This window comes from Theropithecus gelada, chromosome 16 (assembly GCF_003255815.1).
Source record: "Theropithecus gelada isolate Dixy chromosome 16, Tgel_1.0, whole genome shotgun sequence".
Classification (NCBI taxonomy): domain Eukaryota; kingdom Metazoa; phylum Chordata; class Mammalia; order Primates; family Cercopithecidae; genus Theropithecus; species Theropithecus gelada.
This window is the reverse complement of record NC_037684.1, coordinates 11,939,107-11,958,891: the sequence shown is the minus strand read 5'-3', so window position 1 is coordinate 11,958,891 and position 19,785 is coordinate 11,939,107. Positions and strand designations below refer to the sequence as shown.

The 19,785-nt window shown below is 37.4% G+C and overlaps 1 protein-coding gene across 2 annotated transcripts in view; it reads left to right on the top strand.

The window, feature by feature from the left end:
• The window catches only part of APPBP2 (amyloid beta precursor protein binding protein 2), an 80,280-nt gene that overhangs the window by 44,791 nt on the left and 15,704 nt on the right, over positions 1-19,785 (top strand). For both annotated transcript variants that reach the window (XM_025362597.1, XM_025362596.1), the window contains 5 exons: positions 11,946-12,114; positions 14,297-14,386; positions 16,313-16,380; positions 16,459-16,564; positions 17,582-17,706. In XM_025362597.1, coding sequence (XP_025218382.1) covers positions 11,946-12,114; positions 14,297-14,386; positions 16,313-16,380; positions 16,459-16,564; positions 17,582-17,706 — 558 coding nt within the window. The remainder of the gene's footprint in view (positions 1-11,945; positions 12,115-14,296; positions 14,387-16,312; positions 16,381-16,458; positions 16,565-17,581; positions 17,707-19,785) is intronic.

Sequence of the window (19,785 nt, the reverse complement as noted above, 5' to 3'; positions counted from 1 at the left end):
AATCCTCTTGCCTGGGCCTCCCAAAGTGCTGGGATTACAGGCATGAGTCACCACACCCAAGCTAGATTATTGTTGATTTAAGCTAAAATTGAGTAAAACTCTCTCTCTTTCTTTTTTTTTGGCCAGTTCAGTCTTTTGAGGCTGTCATTGCCCTTTTTTTATACAAGGCTTATCTATGTCAGACAGACATTCAAATCCTGAAGTTAATTTTGTAATATGGAAACTTAATTATAAATAATATTTTAGAAGGTGATAATTTCCCACATATACTTCAGAAGTGTATGATAAATTATAGGAATCTTTGTGTGCAGAAACTGTAAAAGAATTAGTATTTAGCCCTATAATTTATAGTATTCATAAAAATAATCGCTCATTTTTTCCCCCTCTTCTGCCTATTTTATATTTTTAGGAATAGGAGACTAGACTATCCCATATGGGATTTGAGGGGTTAGTTATATATTTCTGTGTACATAAACTGGTTAATTTGGAACAGAAAGGGGATTTTGTATGATTTTATCATAGATTATTCACTATAGCAATCTTGACCAAAAGATAAAGCACTTTCTTTTTTGTATGTGCTTTATTTTTTTATTCACATATTCAGATTTATTTCACCCAAATACCTGTGTTTCTTCTGATTTTAAAATTCTTGTATAAATTTGACTTTAGCCTTATCAAAAAGTTTAGTTTTTTCACAAGACAAGTCAGTTTCCTTCTCTCCTTCCTAGTATGTCATCTTTAGCAAGTAGCTCACATCATTATGGTTGCAAGTGTTAATAGTCAGTGAGAAGAAGGGAGGGCAAAAAGTGCATGACAGCTGACTCTTCTTTTTTAAATCAGAAAAAAATTGCTTTCCCAGAAGTCTAACTCTATCTCTTAGATTACCTTTCTTTTAAACTGGAAACTGGGATACATTCTACACAACTTCTAATCTGTGTAATATAGTCTGAGGAGCAAAACATTTTCAATTGTGCATAAATTAACTCATGGGTCTACATTAAGGAAGAAAACATGAGGAATATTGGGTAGATAACTGTCTGGGTGCAGTGGCTCACGCCTGTAATCCCAGCACTTTGGGAGGCCAAGATTTGAGGATTGCTTAAACTTAGGAATTGGAGACCAGCAAGATCCCATTTCTATAAAAAATATTTAAAATAAATAAAAACAATAGTTAATTAACAATTCAGAACTAGCTGTCTTTTTAGCAAGCACATGTGAAACTAGAATATTGTCTGGACCAAGGAACAAAGCCATTTATAATGCCAACTCACTGCCTGTAGACCAAGACATTAGTCTTTATGAATTTGAAATTTCAAAATAAAATTTGCCTCTATTCAACTAACCTTGCCAAATTCTTGGTCATTACAAGTGTATTTAATATAATTTTTGTATAATAAGTACTTTTTTTCATCTACTTAGTATCATTTGAAAAGATGATTAAAATTTTATGGCTTAGTCTTTTTTTAAGGCAGAGAGAAATTTGAGGTATTAATTGACCATGTGTTTAATTGAATTGGAAAAGAAGTGTTTTGCAGAACAGATACGAATCAAATCCTTTGGCCAATCCCAGGGGCTTTGAGCCTGAGGGAAGAGTAAAAGTATGTTTTTCAATTTAATGTCACAAAACCAATTTCTAATATGGGGCTAGTGGCAAAACATTATACAACAAAGGTCAGAGAACCTTCCTAGCCTTTCTTGATAGAAAGTAGTTAAAACTGGCACCATTTTCCAGTCCTTTTGTATTCTTTGGAGACTCTGCCTATTTCCATTTATTCATTTTCTATTTAATGGCTTTGTTTTTCTTGCTTATACGTGTCTGTGGCCAAACATATCCAGAAAGCTATGAGGAAGAAAATTGTTGTCTATAACCCTGCTGCTCAGAAATAACCACAGTTGCTGAATTGGTTTGTTTTTGGGGGATGACAAACTTAAAATCACACCTGCAACCCGCTTTTCAATTTTTTCTTTGTAGCTAATCAGTCCATGTGAGCATGGTTTGTTTAAGGTCAGGAATTTTCTAGAACCTCCAGATAAGGGAACAGAGATTGCCTTTGGGCTTGTGAGAGTTGGGCAGAACAAACTTACTTTTTATTTTAAATCCTTTTCTGCTGTTTATTATGTTTTTAAACAATTGACATGTATTCCTTTAGTGGTTTTTTTTTTTTTTAATGATAAAAAGAACTTCTTGAACTACTCGACAGTGGGGTGGGGTTGGGGAGTGTATGTATGTGTATGTGTGTGTGCATGCATATGTTTGTAAAGAGTTGAATGTGGCCGGGCATGGTGGCTCACGCCTGTAATCCCAGCACTTTGGGAGGCCGAGGCGGGTGGATCACGAGGTCAGGAGATCGAGACCATCCTGGCTAACATGGTGAAACCCCATCTCTACTAAAAAGTACAAAACATTAGCTGGGCCTGGTGGTGGGCACCTGTATTCCCAGCTACTCAGGAGGCTGAGGCAGGAGAATGGCGTGAACCCGGGAGGGTGGAGCTTGCAGTGAACCAAGATCGCGCCACTACACTCCAGCCTAGGCGACAGAGCAAGACTCTGTCTCAAAAAAAAAAGGGGGGGTTGAATGTGGATTGAAAGAGAACCCTGGGCAGTTGCATTTCCTGAAAGCCAAAGATAAATAGAAATTAGAAGCTAGAAGAAAGCAGCAGTATCTTAGTTACCGAGAGAAAATACTGTACCTCACCAGTTCAAAGGGCAAAAAAAATAATTTTCAAATAAATGAAGACCCAGTATGTTTCCATTTACCTTATCTGAGGGAAATAATCGAGGAACTTCTCTAACCAAATATAAGTTCCAGCCAGGCATAGTACCTTATGCCTGTAATCCCAGCACTTTGGGAGGCCAAGGCAAGAGGATCATTTGAGCCCAGGAGTTTGAGACCTGCCTGGGCAATATAATGAGACATGTTATGTTATGTTATGTTATGACTGAGTCTTTTAATTTTTTTTTAATTTTTTAATTTTTTGAGACGGAGTCTTGCTTTGTCACCCAGGCTGGAGTTCTATGCGATGGCGTGATCTCGGCTCACTGCAAGCTCCGCCTCCTGGGTTCACGCCATTCTCCTACCTCAGCCTCCTGAGTAGCTGAGACTACAGGCACCCACCACCACGCCCAGCTAATTTTTTTGTGTTTTTAGTAGAGACGGGGTTTCACCATGTTAGCCTGGATCGTCTTGATCTCCCGAGCTCGTGATCCACCCGCTCTGGCCCCCCAAAGTGCTGGGATTACAGGCGTCAGCCACTGTACCTGGCTTCTATTTTATTTTAAAATAAAATTTTTAAACTTTTATTTAAGTTCTTATAATAACAAATCCCAAGGTAGGGGAAGATGATATAAAAAGAGTGGTAGGTAATGAATATTGTAATATATATCTCACATATAGATGGAGTAGGAAGAGAATGAAGAACAAATTGAGAATTTGTAATAGGCCTAATAAGGATGCTTTTCAAACCAGAGATGAAAAGGAAATTTTAGAAATAACAAAAGACAAAAATTTACCATGTCAAACCTATTACAGGTTTAGTGTCCCTAATCCAGAAATTTGAAATCTGAAACATGATTGGTCCCAAACATTTCAAATAAGGATACTCAACCTGTATTTTGAACAAGAAAGTAGTACTTAGGAAAGAAATGTTAACCTGAAACTTCAGTTAGTGCTAATGTCAGGAAGCTTTATAGAGACCACCTAGCGAAATTTTCTTTCTAAAGAAGTAATGAGGCTGGGTGTGGTGGCTCAATGCCTGTAATCCCAGCACTTTGATAGGCTGGGGTGGTGGATCACCTAAGGTCAGGAGTTCTAGACCAACCTGGCCAACATGGTGAAACTCTGTCTCTACTAAAAATACAAAAAAATTAGCTGGGCGTGGTGGTGGGCGCCTGTGATCCCAGCTACTTCGGGAGGCTGAGGAAGGAGAATTGCTTGAACCTGGGAGGTGGAGGTTGCAGTGAGCTGAGATTGCACCATTACACTCCAGCCTGGGTGATGAGAGCAAAACTTTGTCTCAAAAAAAAAAAAAAAAAAGTAATGAAATTTAGCATATTTAGAATATTCTGGAGGTCATGACCTTATAGTTGTAAGAGTTGGATAATTTTATTAACTGGCTTTTTAAAGATTACTTTGAAAAGTGACGGAGTAGTTCAGTTGTGGAGATCATGGATGTCTACTTGCCATAGGAGAAATTGAAAAGGCCAGCAGTCCTAATGCTTTGCAAATGGCTACTGGTAGCTTTGGATTAAATTTCTGGTGACATCATACAGAGATTCAGAAGTACTGGTTTTCAAACAAATGAAAATGTTTTACTCTAAAAAGCTGTCATTCCAAAGAAGGATTTATTTAGCAGATAAAAACTGTCAGATGACTCCAGAAATAACTATGGTGATGATGAAGTTAAATGTTTAAGGTACATGTGAATAATTTGGATAAAGTTTTGTAAATTGTGAGGAGGAAAAGTGATTTTTGAAAATTTAATTTAGATTTTAAATATGTAGGTATAAGGAAAGATTTAAATGTTATAAATTTTTATTCTTTTTGTTTTTAATAGAAAAGGGACCTCAGTATGTTGCTCAGGCTGGTCTCAAACTCCTGAGCTCAAGTGATCCTTCTGCCTTGGCCTCCCGAAGCACTGGGCTTACAGGCATTACCACCACACTTGGCCTTAAATAAAAATTATAAGTGTTTTAATGTTATCACATATATCCCCAAAACTTGATATATATGAGTTGGCAAAAATATTTTTAGATGGAAAATGGAAGTTCATCTTACATTCAGGTTTTTAAATAGACATATAGCCTATTTTTAAAATACACATTTGGGAGAATGGAGGAGTTAAAGTGTTACAAAGTTCTCATCTTAGTGGGTAGAGTAGGAAAGGGCATCATTATTTAATGTTTAAACATTATCAGTGCTAGAGATGGATATTTAATGCCTTGGTTAATAGAAAAGTGTGATAGAACTCCCAAACTAGAATGGTGCGAATATGGGTGAGAATGATTTGAAACTTGACCAAGCTAGATACAAGCAAAGAGAATAGAGGACATAACTGATTATGATAAATGAAAAATAAGATGAAAAGGTTAGACCAAATACAATTATCATCACAATACATGTGAATGGGTTCAATTATCCTACCTAAAGATGGTGGTTACCAAGAGGGTTAAAAAATAAAAGCTAGTGCTATATCATAAAAAGAAAACACCCCAAAACAATAATACTAGCAATAAGGAAGAATTCAGGATAAAAGTCATTAGTTGATACAGAAGGGATATTGATAATAGAATGTATAATTCACAAAAAGGTCATAAACCTATGTGTAGCAAATAAGATAGGAGCCACCTACATAAGCAGTGCACCTTAAAAATACAAAAAAGATAAAAAGATAATCAGTACAATGTTGAGTGCCTCCAGGGTAGGGTAATTATGAATATATAGAAGTTATTAAGGAACTAGGTTCTTTCAATCTGTCTGCTAATTCTTTGTGTACCAGTCATTTCTTTGGCTAGCCCTCCAGTGCTTGTAAGATTGCTGCCATTGTTTGAGGTATCACATGCAGATTCCACATTCTCTAGCAGAAGAAACACTCTCACACTGATGTCCTCCCTGACTTGAAATTAAAACCATACCAGACTAACAGAGAAAAGGAAGACTCAAATAACTAAAATCAGAAATGGGACTTGGAACATTACTACCAACCTTCCACAAATAAAAAGGATTTAAGGAGAATCCTATGAACAGTTGAACACCAGCAAATTAGATAACATAAATAAAATGGACAAATTTTTTGGAAATGGACAAATTACCTAAATGCTCTAAGAAGAAATAGAAAATCCTACGAGACCTATAACAAGTAAAGAAATTAAATCCATAATCAAAAACCTTCCAACAAAGTCCAGGACCGAAGACTTCACTAATGAATTCTATCAAACATTTAAAGAATTAGCACTAGTTCTTCTCAAACTCTTCCAGGAAATTGCAGAGGAAGCAACACTTCCTAACTCATTTTGTTTTGTTTTTATTTTTATTTTCATTTACATGTATTTGCTTTATTTTATGAGACAGAGTCTTACTCTTTTGCCCAGGCTGGAGTGCAGTGGCACAATCTCGGCTCACTGCAACTTCTGCCTCCCAGGTTCAAGCGATTCTCCTGCCTCAGCCTCCCAAGTAGCTGGGATTACAGGTGCCCACCACCACACCTGGCTAATTTTTATATTTTTAGTAGAGATGGGGTTTTGCCATGTTGACCAGGCTGGTCTCAAACTCCTGACCTCAGGTGACCCGCCCACCTTGGCCTCCCAAAGTGCTAGGATTATGGGCGTGAGCCACTGCGCCCTAACTAATTTTAAAAGGCTAACGTTACCTGATACCAAAGACCAAAAATGACATCACAAAAGAGACAATTTCAGACAAGTATCTCTTATGAATATAGATGAAAAAATCATCAACAAAATACTAGCAAATCTAATAGAATATTAAAAGGATTTTACACTATGACCAAGTGAGATTTATCCCAGGAATGCAAGGGTGGTTCAACATAAGAACATCAGTGTGATACACCATGTTAATAAGGTGAAGGGGAAAAAAAAAAAAAACGTTTATCTCAGTTGACACAGAAAAGTCGTTTAGCAAAATCTAACACCTTTTCATCATTAAAAAAAAAAAATTCACAAAGCTAGGAATAGAAAGGAACTTCCTCAATATGATAAAGAGTATTTATGAAAAACTCACAATTAACATCATACTCTATAGTGAAAGACTAGAAGATTCCCCCATAGGATCAGGAACAAGACATAGATGCCTGCTTTCACTAGTGGTTTTCAACGTTGTACTGGAAGCTTTAGCAGAAGAAATTTGACAAGAAAAATAAAAAGCATTGGTATTGGAAAGGAAGAAGTAAAACTATAGATTTGTTGGACTTAATCAAAATAAAAAACTTTTGTACATCAAAAAACATCAAGAAAATAAAAAGACAATCTATGGAATGGGAGAAAATATTTGCAAATCATATGTTAATTAGGGTTCTAGTATCCAGAATATATCAAGAACTACAACTGCAAACAACACAATTTAAAAATGTGGCTGGGCCCCGTGGCTTACACCTGTAATCCCAACAGTTTGGGAGTTCAAGGCAGACAGATCATCTGAGGTCACGAGTTCGAGACCAGTCTGGCCAACATGGTAAAACTCTGTCTCTACTAAAAAATATAACAAGAGTGAAACTCTGTTAAAAAACTAATTAATGAATTAATTTTTATTTTTATTTTCATTTACATGTATTTGCTTTATTTTATGAGACAGAGTCTTACTCTTTTGCCCAGGCTGGAGTGCAGTGGCATGATATCGGCTCACTGCAACTTCCGCCTCCCAGGTTCAAGCGATTCTCCTGCCTCAGCCTCCCAAGTAGCTGGGATTACAGGTGCCTACCACCTGTAATTATTAATTAATTAATTAAAATAAAGAGTAGGCTGGGCATGGTGGCTCACATCTGTAATCCCAACATTTTGGGAGGCTGAGGCAGAAGGATTTCTTGAGCTCAGGAGTTTGAGACCTGCCTAAGCAAAATAGCAAGACCTCGTCTCTATTAAAATAATTTTTTAAAAAATCAACCAGCTGTGGTGGCATGAGCCTCTAGTCTCAGCTACTTAGGAGGCTGAGGTGGGAGGATCACTTAAGCACAAGAGATCATGACTGTAGTGAGCTTGATCATGCCACTGCTCTCCAGCCTGGGTGACAGAGTGAGACTCTGTCTCATAAAATAAAAAATAAAAATAAAAAATGGGCAAAGGACTTGAATAGACATTTTCCCAAGGAAGATACATAAAAGACCAGTAAGCACATAAAAAGATACTCAGTGTCATTTGGCATTAGGGAAATGCAAATCAAACATAATGAGCCACCACTTTATTCCTATCAAGATGGGTACAATTAAAAAAAAAAAAAGAAAAGAAGTGTTGGCAAGGATGAGAAGAAATCGAGTGATTCTGCTGAGAGAGCATTTGAAAAAAAGAAAACGAAATTGGAAACTTTGTGCACTGTTGCTGGGGATGTAAAATGGTGCAGCTGCTGTGGAGTACAGTTTGGCAGTTTGTCAAAAAGCTAAACATAGAATTACCGTATGACTCAGCAGTTTCACTCCATGGTATATGCCTAAAAGCATTGAAAGCAAGGAATCAAAAGATATTTGTGTGCTAGTGTTTATAGCAGAATTTTTCACAAGTCAAAAGATAACAGTCCAAGTATCCATCAACAGATAAATAGAGAGATAAAATTTGGCATTTTTACATATATACTCATACAATGATTCAGCCAGTTTTGGTACATGCTACGACATGGATGAACCTTGAAAATTTTATCCTAAGTGAAATAAGTTAGACACAAAAGGACAAATACTGTATGGTTCCACTTACATGAAATATGTAGAATAGGCAAATTCATAGAGACAGAAAGCAGATTAAAGGTTAGTAGGGACTTAGGGGTAAGGCAGAAGGGGAAACTATTGCTTAATGCTTACAGAATTTTTCTTTGGGGTGATGAAAAAGTTTTGGAAGCGAATAGTATTGATGGTTGTATGATGCAGTTAATATAATTAATGCCACTGAATTGTATACTTTAAAATAGCTCATATGGCACAAAGTTTTATGTATATTTCACCATAGTAAAAAAAAATTATTAAACCCATACCGGTCTTTATTTTCATTATGCAGCTCTACCCTTTCAAGCTATCATTTATTTCCATTTTTTATTTTTTTGAGATGGAGTCTTGCTCTTTTGCCAGTCTGGAGTACAGTGGTGCAATCTCAACTCACTGCAATCTCTGCCTCCCGGGTTCAAGCAGTTCTCCTGCCTCAGCCTCCTGAGTAGCTGTATCTACAGGCACGCACAACCATGCCCGGCAATTTTTTTTGTATTTTTAGTAGAGATGGGATTTCTCCGTGTTGGCCAGGATGGTCTCAATCTCCTGACATCGTGATCCACCCACCTCGGCCTCCCAAAGTGCTGGGATTACAGGCGTGAGCCACCACACCCGGCCAAAATTTTAAACTAGTTGTAAGAAAAAGACACTTATAAGAAGGAAAGAAATTCTTTTCCTTTAGTTTTACTTTTAGTGTATTTTACTTTCGTTATGTCTGGCTGATGAGGCTCTAACTAGTCATGTTCAGTCTTATGGTAAATATATTAGTAAACTAATGACTTACGTATGTGTGTATTTTTCATTTCAAACAATGAACAATCAGTAGTTGCTCTTGACAATAGGTGTTGATCAGGTAGACAAGATTTTATGTTATTGTGAAAGTAAAATACTGTGTTTGCATGATAGTGCCACATTTTGAGAACCTGCGTTTTCCTTAGGCCGAATGTTGGGATAAAATTAGACCATAATGAGTTGGACCGCAAGTTCCTTGAATTCAATATACTGCTTAGTGTCAGCCCAGATGGACACACAGAACCTTAAAGAGTCTCCATATGTTTAATTTGCCCTTTTGTTTAAATAGATATTCAGCAGGGACTGGAGAAAATATCAAGCTGTGCCTTTCTGGCCTACAATGTTTATTTTGTTACCTCATCATGTGCCAATTACTAAATAATTTCCACAGATTGTTATTTCAGGAGAATACTTAGAGTGAAGGTCTTTGGAAAGGAAATTCTTAGCATTGTGGAAATGAGAAGTAAGCACTGTTCTTTTTATTCTCTAAAATTTCAACCTATGGGTTTCTCATTTTTTTTTCTTTCAGCTGTTTGGCTATCAAATCTGTGTTTCAAATACTAATCCTTTTTTTCTCAAGGAATTTTTTTTTTTCTGGACTGTTACAGTATCTTCTGCCTTGGTGGCTTTGCTTCCACTCTTGGCTTTGCTATAATCCATTCTCCACACTGTAGCCAGAGCATTCTTGATACAGTTGCATTGTCCCATATGGTAGCCATTAACCATATGTGATTATTAAGGTTAAAATAATTAAAAGTAAAATGTGCCTCAGTCACACTGGGCACATTTCTAATACTCAGTAGCCACTGTGGCTAGTGGCTACCAAATTGAGCAACACAAGTATAGAACATTTCTAACATCACAGGAAATTATATTAGATAGTGCATAAGTCAAATCACCTCCCTTACTGTTGCAACCAAAACTCCTTTCCAAGGCAGGCAAGGTGCTATAAAATCTTGCTTATCTCTGCCTTCTCATTTCTCTTTACATAATCTTTTATTCACTGTAGTCTAGATGAATTGGCCTTCTCTGTTCCTTTGACTATGCCAGAATTTCTCCCCATCCCTTCTCAGGGGCTATTCCTTCTATTTTGCAGTTCCTTCTGTTTTGGAACATGCTTCCCCACCAGATCTTCACTTGGCTGGCTACAGTGTCATCATTTAGGTGTCAACTTAAATGTTACCACCTCAGGAGAATTCTTCCCTGTCTACCCTAAACACCTCTTTTGAGAATCTTTTGATCATATTACTCTACTTTTTTTTTTTATCATCTTTATAGCATTCATCCTTAAATGAAAGTCTTATGTATTTGTATATTTGCCCATGCTAATACCCTTGTCACCACTAGAACGTAAGCTTCTTATGGTAATAGATTTTGCAGATAACTGTGTGGTACATGTTGACAGGATACACACTGGCATTGTATAGTAGTCATCACTTTATTGATTAGTCCTGGTTCTTTTGAAGTTAATCTGTTTCCCTGACTATATAAAGGAATGATAGATATTAAAAGATTGTCTGAATTTTTATCATCATGGGTTATTAATCTGTTCATATTTGTGGTATAGATAGAAAAAATAAATTTTATGTATCTGTTGATTTGATGCTCCTAAAGAATACTTCCTAACCTCTCCATCCTTGGTTTTTTTTTAAGTAGCTTTTATACCTTTGTTCCTTCTCAGGCTGAGCATTTCAGAAAGTTGTATTGGCTTGATACATGAACGTAATGTTCTAGCTAGCATTTAATAAATAAATAAATAAATATTTGTCCAGTCCTAACACTGTTTGCCTATGTTGTATAGTCTATATAGACACATAGTCTGTTGCTGTCTAGAAGCATTGTACTATTTTGGCATATCGTTAAATAGTCAGCATGGTTGTACAGTTACTTTGTGTAAAGAACTCTGTATTTCTACTATAGAGGATAAAGATTTTAAAAGAAATAATTGGCCGGACGCGGTGGCTCACGCCTGTAATCCCAGCACTTTGGGAGGCCGAGGCGGGCAGATCACGAGGTCAGGAGATCGAGACCATCCTGGCTAACAAGGTGAAACCCCGTCTCTACTAAAAATACAAAAATTTGCCGGGTGTGGTGGCGGGCGCCTGTAGTCCCAGCTACTCGGGAGGCTGAGGCAGGAGAATGGCATGAACCCGGGAGGCAGAGCTTGCAGTGAGCTGAGATTGTGCCACTGCACTCCAGCCTGGGCAACAGAGTGAGACTCCGTCTCAAGAAATAGTTGACACTACTGGTATTTTTGGTAAATTTATCTTATTAGAAAGAAAAATGAACATTATGAAGCATCATGAAATAAGTGGTAACTGATCAAGTGTTAGACTGTACTAAAAATAAGAAAAGATATTTTATGTTGATTTTACTTTCTTCATTATTTTCCAAGTTTCTTATACTGAAGCTATATTACTTGTGGATTTGGAACAAAAAGAGCAAATGTCATTTTTTTAGATGCAGTACATGCTGAGTATACAAAATATATAAAATATTTAGAGAAGATAAGGAATCAACAATTGATGAAATTAATTATGGGAAGCTTTCAGGAAAGAGCATGTACTTCTTTATCGGCATGAGGTCATCTCCAATTTGGTCCACACATGTATTTTCAAATGCTGCCTTGTAATTGCATTTAATTACCTTAAGTCATTTAGGTGATTGATAAGAGGTCATCAGGTCTACCAGGCTGGAAATATCAAAAATAGAGCAATGTTATTTGTGTTTTATAGGTTGCTTCATGTGCGAAATGGAAACTGCAAATATCATTTGGGTGAAGAAACATTTAAATTAGCTCAGACATATATGGATAAACTATCAAAACATGGCCAGCAAGCAAATAAAGCTGCACTCTATGGAGAACTGTGTGCACTCCTATTTGCAAAAAGTCACTATGATGAGGTAAGTGTTTTAAGGTACATTTCATTGTGACCAATAAGTACCTATAAAAACAGAGAGTAAATCAAATAGTCTTCTCTTATTTTTCTTACAGATCTTTTTTGCTTATTAGGTTTATATAAGGCAGTACACATTTGTAATGGAATATTCAAAATCAGTCAAGCTGAGCACTGTGGCTCATGCCTATAATCCTAGCACTTTAGGAGGCCAAGGTAGAGAATCAGTTGAGCGCAGGAGTTTGAGGCCAGCCTGGGCAACAAAGTGAGACCCTGCCTCTACAGAAAATTAGCCGCATGTGTAGCACACACCTGTGGTGGTCACAACTAGATGGGAGGCTGAGGCAGGAGGATCCCTTGATCCCAGTAGGTTGAGGCTGTAGTGAGCCATATTTATACAATCCAGCCTGGGTGACAGAGTGAGACCCTGTCTCAAAAAAATAAAAATGAAATCAGACAAAAGGAGTATTTGTGAGATGAATTTGAAATATATACATGTATAATTTAGAGCCCTTTCTTTTGTTGTTTTTGTTTTAATTTAACCAAATGTTTACCTAAACTGTTTGGATGGGCTTCTTGTAGTTTTTGAGACAGGGAGGGTCTTGCTTTGTCACCCACGCTGGACTCAAACTCCTAGGCTCAAGTGATCCACCTTCCTCAGCTTCCCAAAGAGCTGGGATTGCAGGCATGAGCCACCATGCCCAGCCTGACAGTTATTTTCCTTCTACATTTGGATTTAGGGGTCTATACTATGCCTTATTCATGTCTTTGCAACTCTCATCACATTCGTGAGGAATGTTGAAGTCTTGGATAATTTCGAAAGTTCAATCTTTTAGTGATAAATAAGCTTTTCACTGATACCTACAGAAAAGTAAACAAATCTTACAGACATAGTTTGATGAATTAGCACCATGTTTTTGTGTTAGGATAGGCTAGGCTATGCGGAGGTAATATCAACCCCAGAATAGCTTGGAACAATGAAAGTTTCTTTCTGGCTCATAATATATCCCTGTCTTCAGATGGCTATGGCTGTTCTTAACATTATATCTACAGTTTGATCAAGACCCAGTGTGGTTTGGGTCTATCTGGAACATATCTATCTAGAACATTACCCGCCTGGGCACAGGGGCAGAAACTTCATGGAGTAGTACTGCTGGCTCTTGGACTTTTCTTCCAGAAATGGCACACTTCACTTTTCATATTTTAATTGCCAAAAGAAATAACATGGCCACACTTGTCTTTGTTTGTTTACTTGTTTGTTTGAGACAGCGTCTCACTCCATAAGGCCTGGAGTGCAGTGGCATCATCATGGCCCACTGCAGCCTCCACGTCAGCCCCACCAAGTAGCTGGAACTACAGGTGCACAGCCCCACGCCTAGCTGATTTTTTTGATTTTTGATAGAGACAAAGTCTCACTATGTTATAACCCAGGCTGGTCTCAAACATCTGAGCTGGGTGATCCTCCCACCTCAGCCTCCCAGAGTGCTGGGATTACAGGTATGCGTCACCACAGCCAGCCTGATAATTTATTTTGCCTTTTTTATTTCTTCCACTAAGCACCAGGAGAGGAAGGACATTTTTTGTTTTGTTTCCCATTTCATACCTAGATACTAGCATATTTGCCTGCCACTTAACCTCTCCACACCTCAGTTTCCCATAATAGTACATATCTTATAGGGCTGTTGTGTCAGGTAAATGTGTTAATGCACATAAAATACTTTGGACAGTAGCTGGGACAAAGTAAGCACTCAACTAAACAGAAAATTCATACATAAAATAATAAATCTTACAGTAGGAGGATGGAATGTATAGGAAAACACAGGAAACCTTGTCTAGGACTGAAACCTGCAAGACAGATGAGTTTAAGGAGTTGGAAGAAGGGGGAATGTATTTTAAGGCAGAGGGAACAGTATGTGCAAAGGCTTCTAGGCAAGAGAGAACATACCTCTGATTTCTGGAAAATATGTATACACAAGGTCTGATTCAGACAAGCTATAGATATTAAGAGTAAAAATAATTTAACAGATTTATACTTTGAAGAAAGTTTAGCCTCAGAAAATTCTAACTGTAAATATTTTGTGTGTGTTCTTATTGAAGTGCTTGTAGAAAAATTTTGCAGTCATCTTGTTAAATATTGTCAACTTGATTTACCACAGTTCTGTCTCTTCTATAAATAATAATTTTTTTAGGCATACAAATGGTGCATTGAGGCAATGAAAGAAATTACAGCAGGCTTACCAGTGAAAGTTGTGGTGGATGTTTTAAGACAAGCTTCTAAGGTAAATATACTGTTAAAACTATTAAATGAATTATAGGATTTATCAGGCTTTAAGTTTGTTTTAATTAACCTATTATTTAACATTTTAGTTATTTGTACACTCCATAGACATAGGTCTGTTTTATAAGTTTCTGTGCTCATTTTTAGAAATCTGGTTTCTAACTAAAACTATCACACGTAGATTTTTAGCTAATTTTTCTTTACCAAGAAAACCAGTGAAATAATTCATTTTGATAATTGTTTCAGTGCACTAAAGTACAGATCAAAGTAGTATTTGGGTGCTATTCTGGCTTGAGTTTCTTTTTGTGTTTTTTTTTTAAATATTTATAGCAACCTAAATTCCTTATGCCAAAATCCTGTGAACTTTGGTCACTCTTCTGCTAAAGGATAGCCTGGTGTTAAATCTCTTTGTCATAGTATTGCAGTCTCACAGCAAGGCAGCTTGCTATACTTGACCTGCTAGGCAGTCCTTACTTGATTTTTCTCTAGTTTTTTCTTATTCTGTAAATAAATGCATTAAATCTTTTACATTTTTATTTTATTTTAAATAGAGACAGGGTCTCACAATGTTGCCCTGGCTGGTGTCAAACACCTGGACTCAAGCGATCCTCCCACCTGAGCCTCCAGAAGTTCTAGGATTACAGGTGTGAGCTGCCACGCTTGGCCTGCATTAACTCTTGAGGATATTTAGTAGTAGTTTAAAACTACTGCTTTGGTGCAGTGAAGCCTTAAAGCATTAATGTACTTTTCAGATACACTCTTCTACCCAGAAGTTTCTCAGATTTGAATATTTCATTTTGGTTTATTTTACTTATGAAAATTCAACTAGAAGATAGAGTCCAAAATTATATCTGGGAGAATCCAAGATTTCTGTATTAAGTCAGTCATTTTAGAGTAAGTAAACAGTGTAAATATTCAAGTTATGAGAGCTAGAACAGGGATATTCTTATGTTTTTAATTAATTGAAATAATTGAATATTAATTTAATATAAAACCAGTGTAATATTTATGCAAGATTAATATTTCTATATACAAATTATATTTAGAGTTTTTAAAAAACGACTAGCTATACTCATGGATCAAAATATTTTAAGAAATAATTGGGAACTGTGCACAATGGCACATGCCTGTAGCCAGGAATTCAAGTCCAGCCTGGGCAACATAAAACCTTGTCTCTTAAGAAAAGAAATTATAAGAAAACTTGAAATTCTATGCATTTAAAAATTAGTAAATGAAAATAACAAAAGATTGTTGTAAGCCACTCCAGGACTGGGATATAAGGACCTTAGAAAATGCTGTGGTAAATGCTGCCCCCATTATTTTATTTTAATAATAGGGAAAAATGGGAGTATACCAGCTTTGTAAGGTGACTTTATTATGGCAGATTTGTACTAGGACTGACTGTCAAAATTTTAAACTTTATAATTTTCCCAGCTTATATACATATCTGTTTGTAATAGAATTTTTTTTTTTTTAAACGGTGTCTCTCTCTGTCGCCCAGGCTGGAGTGCAGTGGCACTCGGCTCACTGCAAGCTCTGCCCCCATGGGTTCACGCTATTCTCCTGCCTTAGCCTCCCGAGTAGCTGGGACTACACAGGCGCCTGCCACCACGCCTGGCTAATTTTTTTGTATTTTTAGTAGAGATGGGGTTTCACCGTGTTAGCCAGGATGGTCTGGATCTTCTGACCTGGTCTGCCCGCCTTGGCCTCCCAAAGTGCTGGGATTACAGGCGTGAGCCACCACGCCCGGCCTATAATAGAAAATTTTTAAGTACTTGGAAGGAAAGAAATTACAAATAGAACCTTTGTATTTATGTTTGGAGGGTTTTTTTCTTATTAACTGTTACAGCCAGAATATATAAACTACACTTATCTTAGCACACTAATGAACTGTTTGAGAGTTAACCGTTTTTCACTTTATCTTTAGGCTTGTGTAGTAAAACGTGAATTTAAGAAGGCAGAACAGTTAATTAAACATGCAGTGTATTTGGCACGGTAGGTGATTATTATTAAAAATATCCTTTTAAATTGTCTCTATACTTTATATGCTAATAATTTTGTATCCTTTTATAGGGATCATTTTGGATCAAAACACCCAAAATATTCTGATACACTGCTAGATTATGGGTTCTACTTACTCAATGTAGATAATATCTGTCAGTCTGTTGCAATTTATCAGGTATGTTAATGGTTACCCTTTTTTTCTTTCAACCTATATTGACTTGCTGACCTGTATTTGTTTGTGGTGTATAAACCACTCTTCAAAAATGACTTTTTAACACCTACCCTTCCCACCAATACAGGTTGCATCATTATTTTATTAAGTATTGCCTAGAAGGCGTAAAAGTTAATGCTTTGGGAACTAAAGAGAATCATTCAGGAAAGGAATTGTTGGGTTGTGAGCTCATATTTGGGAGTAGTTTTCCATTTTTTATTTACCCATATAATGGCTTGTCTTTGTTGTTGATTTAGTAAATGTCGCTAAAGCTGCCTTTGTAATAACAAAGATGTCTGATAATTATTTTAGGCCTTTCTTACTCATTCTCAGGTAAATGATGTATTATGCCATCGGTCTAGACAAGGCATACTTGACTTTAAGGTTCACTTTTTTTTTTTTTTTTTCTTTTGAGACAGTTTTGATCTGTCGTCCAGGCTGGAGTGCAGTGGCACAGTCTCAGCTCAATGCAACCTCCGCCTCCTGAGTTCAAGCAATTCTCGTGCCTCGGCCTCCTGAGTATGTGGGATTACAGGCCCGTGCCACCATGCCCGGCTAATTTTTGTATTTTTAGTAGAGACGGGGTTTCACCATGTTGCCTAGGCTAGTCTTGAACTACTGACCTCAGGTGATCCACCCACCTCGGCCTCCCAAAGTACTAGGATTACAGGTGTGAGCCACCGTGCCTGGCCTAAGTTCACTTTTGAAGAAGGACACAGAGAAAAACATTCCCAATGTCTTGATTCTCAAGACATAGGAATGATTATTATTATTAAGCCATTGCCTTTTAAGTCAAACTCTATCTTCAGAAATTCAGGCCTTCTAGGTGACTTTCGTGTTCTGTAATTTAAATATAGCAGGACTTTCTGGGCTTCATAATTTTGTGGTGTTAGGCATATAGATATATATTTAAATTACTAGGATGTTTAATTTAGGTGGTATTTTCTACAGTATTGACAAATATTTTTATGATTCTTTCAGGCAGCACTTGACATTAGACAGTCAGTGTTTGGTGGCAAAAATATCCACGTAGCAACAGCTCATGAAGATTTGGCTTACTCTTCTTATGTCCACCAGTATAGCTCTGGGAAATTTGACAATGCACTGTAAGTTCCACATTCCTTTTCTCTGAAGGAGGAAATACTGTTTTTGTTTTATTTTGTTTTTTCCCATTAGGGAACTATTATTATATTAATAATAGTACTTGATACACTTTATAGATTGAATTTGTCTTCCTGGAGCTTTAACAGAATGCCTAAAATGTTCTTGAAGTCATTTAAAATCATACCAGTTTTCAGGTGCAGAGGCTCTTGCCTGTAATCCCAGCACTTTGGGAGGCTGAGGTGGAAAGATTGCTTGAGCCCAAGAGTTTTGAGACCCTGTCTACTCAAAAAATTTAAAAAATTAGCTGGATGTTTTGGTGCATGTCTGTGGTCCCAGCTGCTCTGGAGGCTGAGGCAGGAGAATTGCTTGAGCCCAAGAGGTCAAGGATGCAGTGAGCCATATTCACACCACTGCATTCCAGCCTGGGCAACAGAGTGAGACCCTATTTCCAAAAATAAAATCATACTAATTTATAGGTTATTCATTTAGCCTTTATGTGATTTAATATTGAGACTTGTATATTTTCATGTAGAATGTAACTTATCTTTTGAGTATTTACTTCAATAATTTTTGAGTAATACAGTAGCAAACTTAACCTGAAACTTCTTGGTCAGAACACATAGAAATACTGAATCAAATGTAACAATTGTCTTTTTAAATGTGTAACTGAGCTTGCAAGAGTGAGGGGGAAATCCTCCAAGGGCCAATAATGAACACTGAAATTCAAAGGATTAAGCATGGCCTGTGGTATAACTGCTCTGGGGTGATGGGAAAGTTTAGAGATTTCTGTAACCTTGGTTTAAGAAATAGCCTATAGGAGGCTGGGAGTTAGAACTGAAACCCTCACATGAAGCAGGGTCAAGACTATAGCCCGGCTGGGCACGGTGGCTCATGCCTGTAATCCCAGCACTTTGGGAGGCCAAAGCGGGTGGATCACGTGCAGTCAGGAGTTCAAGACAAGCCTGGCCAAGATGATGAAACCCCATCTCTACTAAAAATAGAAAAATTAGCCGGGCGTGGTGGCAGGCACCTGTAATGCCAGCTACTCAGGAGGCTGAGGCAGAGAATTGCTTGAACCCAGGAGATGGAGGTTGCAGTGAGCCAAGATTGTGCCACTGCCCTCCAGCCTAGGCAACAGAGTGAGACTCTGTCAAAAAAAAAAAAAAAACAAAACTACAACCCCAGGGAAAAGACAACAGGTGGACATCTATCTAATTAATAGATGATAGGGAAAGTTGGCCATCTGAGTTTGGTATCACAGTTGAACCCAAAAAGAAGCCTCACAAAACATAATTCTTTACCTATAACACTCTTGAGACAGGGATAATGCCTGAGGATCTCCAAACAGAAAAATATTAAAAAGCACTTTGGGACTGCAGGTTTTCCTGGGATGCCTTGTGAGAGAAAATGCAAAAACTTGGAAATAATTACCTGTCAACCCAAACTACACAGACATTTCATAGACAAAGCTTTACCTAAAATGAACTCACCATTAAAAATTACAAAACATAAGAAAATATTTCCTCTGAGTCAGCAGGCATAATGAACAGGATTAGAATCCTGAGAACTTTAGTTAACAGAACTTTTTTGGCCAGGCGCAGTGGCTCACACCTGTAATCCCAGCACTTTGGGAGGCCAAGGCGGGCGGATCATGAGGTCAGGAGATCAAGACCTTCCTGGCCAACAGGGTGAAACCCTGTCTCTACTAAAAATACAAAAATTAGCTGGGTGTGGTGGCACGCGCCTGTAATCCCAGCTGCTCGGGAGGCTGAGGCAGGAGAATCGCCTGAACCTGGGAGTTGGAGGTTGCAGTGAGCCAGGATCGCCACTGCACTCCAGCCTGGTGACAAAACGAGACTCCATCTCAAAAAAAAAAAAAAAAAATGTTTTTTGATTGATGCTATAGTATGTATTCTTTCTATGATTAAAGATACAAAATAGGTTGGCAAACTAGGCCTGCAAGTAAATTAAAGTTTTATGTTTTACTGGAACATAGCCATGCTCATTCATTCATGTATTTTCTATAGCTTCGTTCACACTGCAGCAGCAAGAGTTCAATAGTTGCAACAGAGAATGTGTGG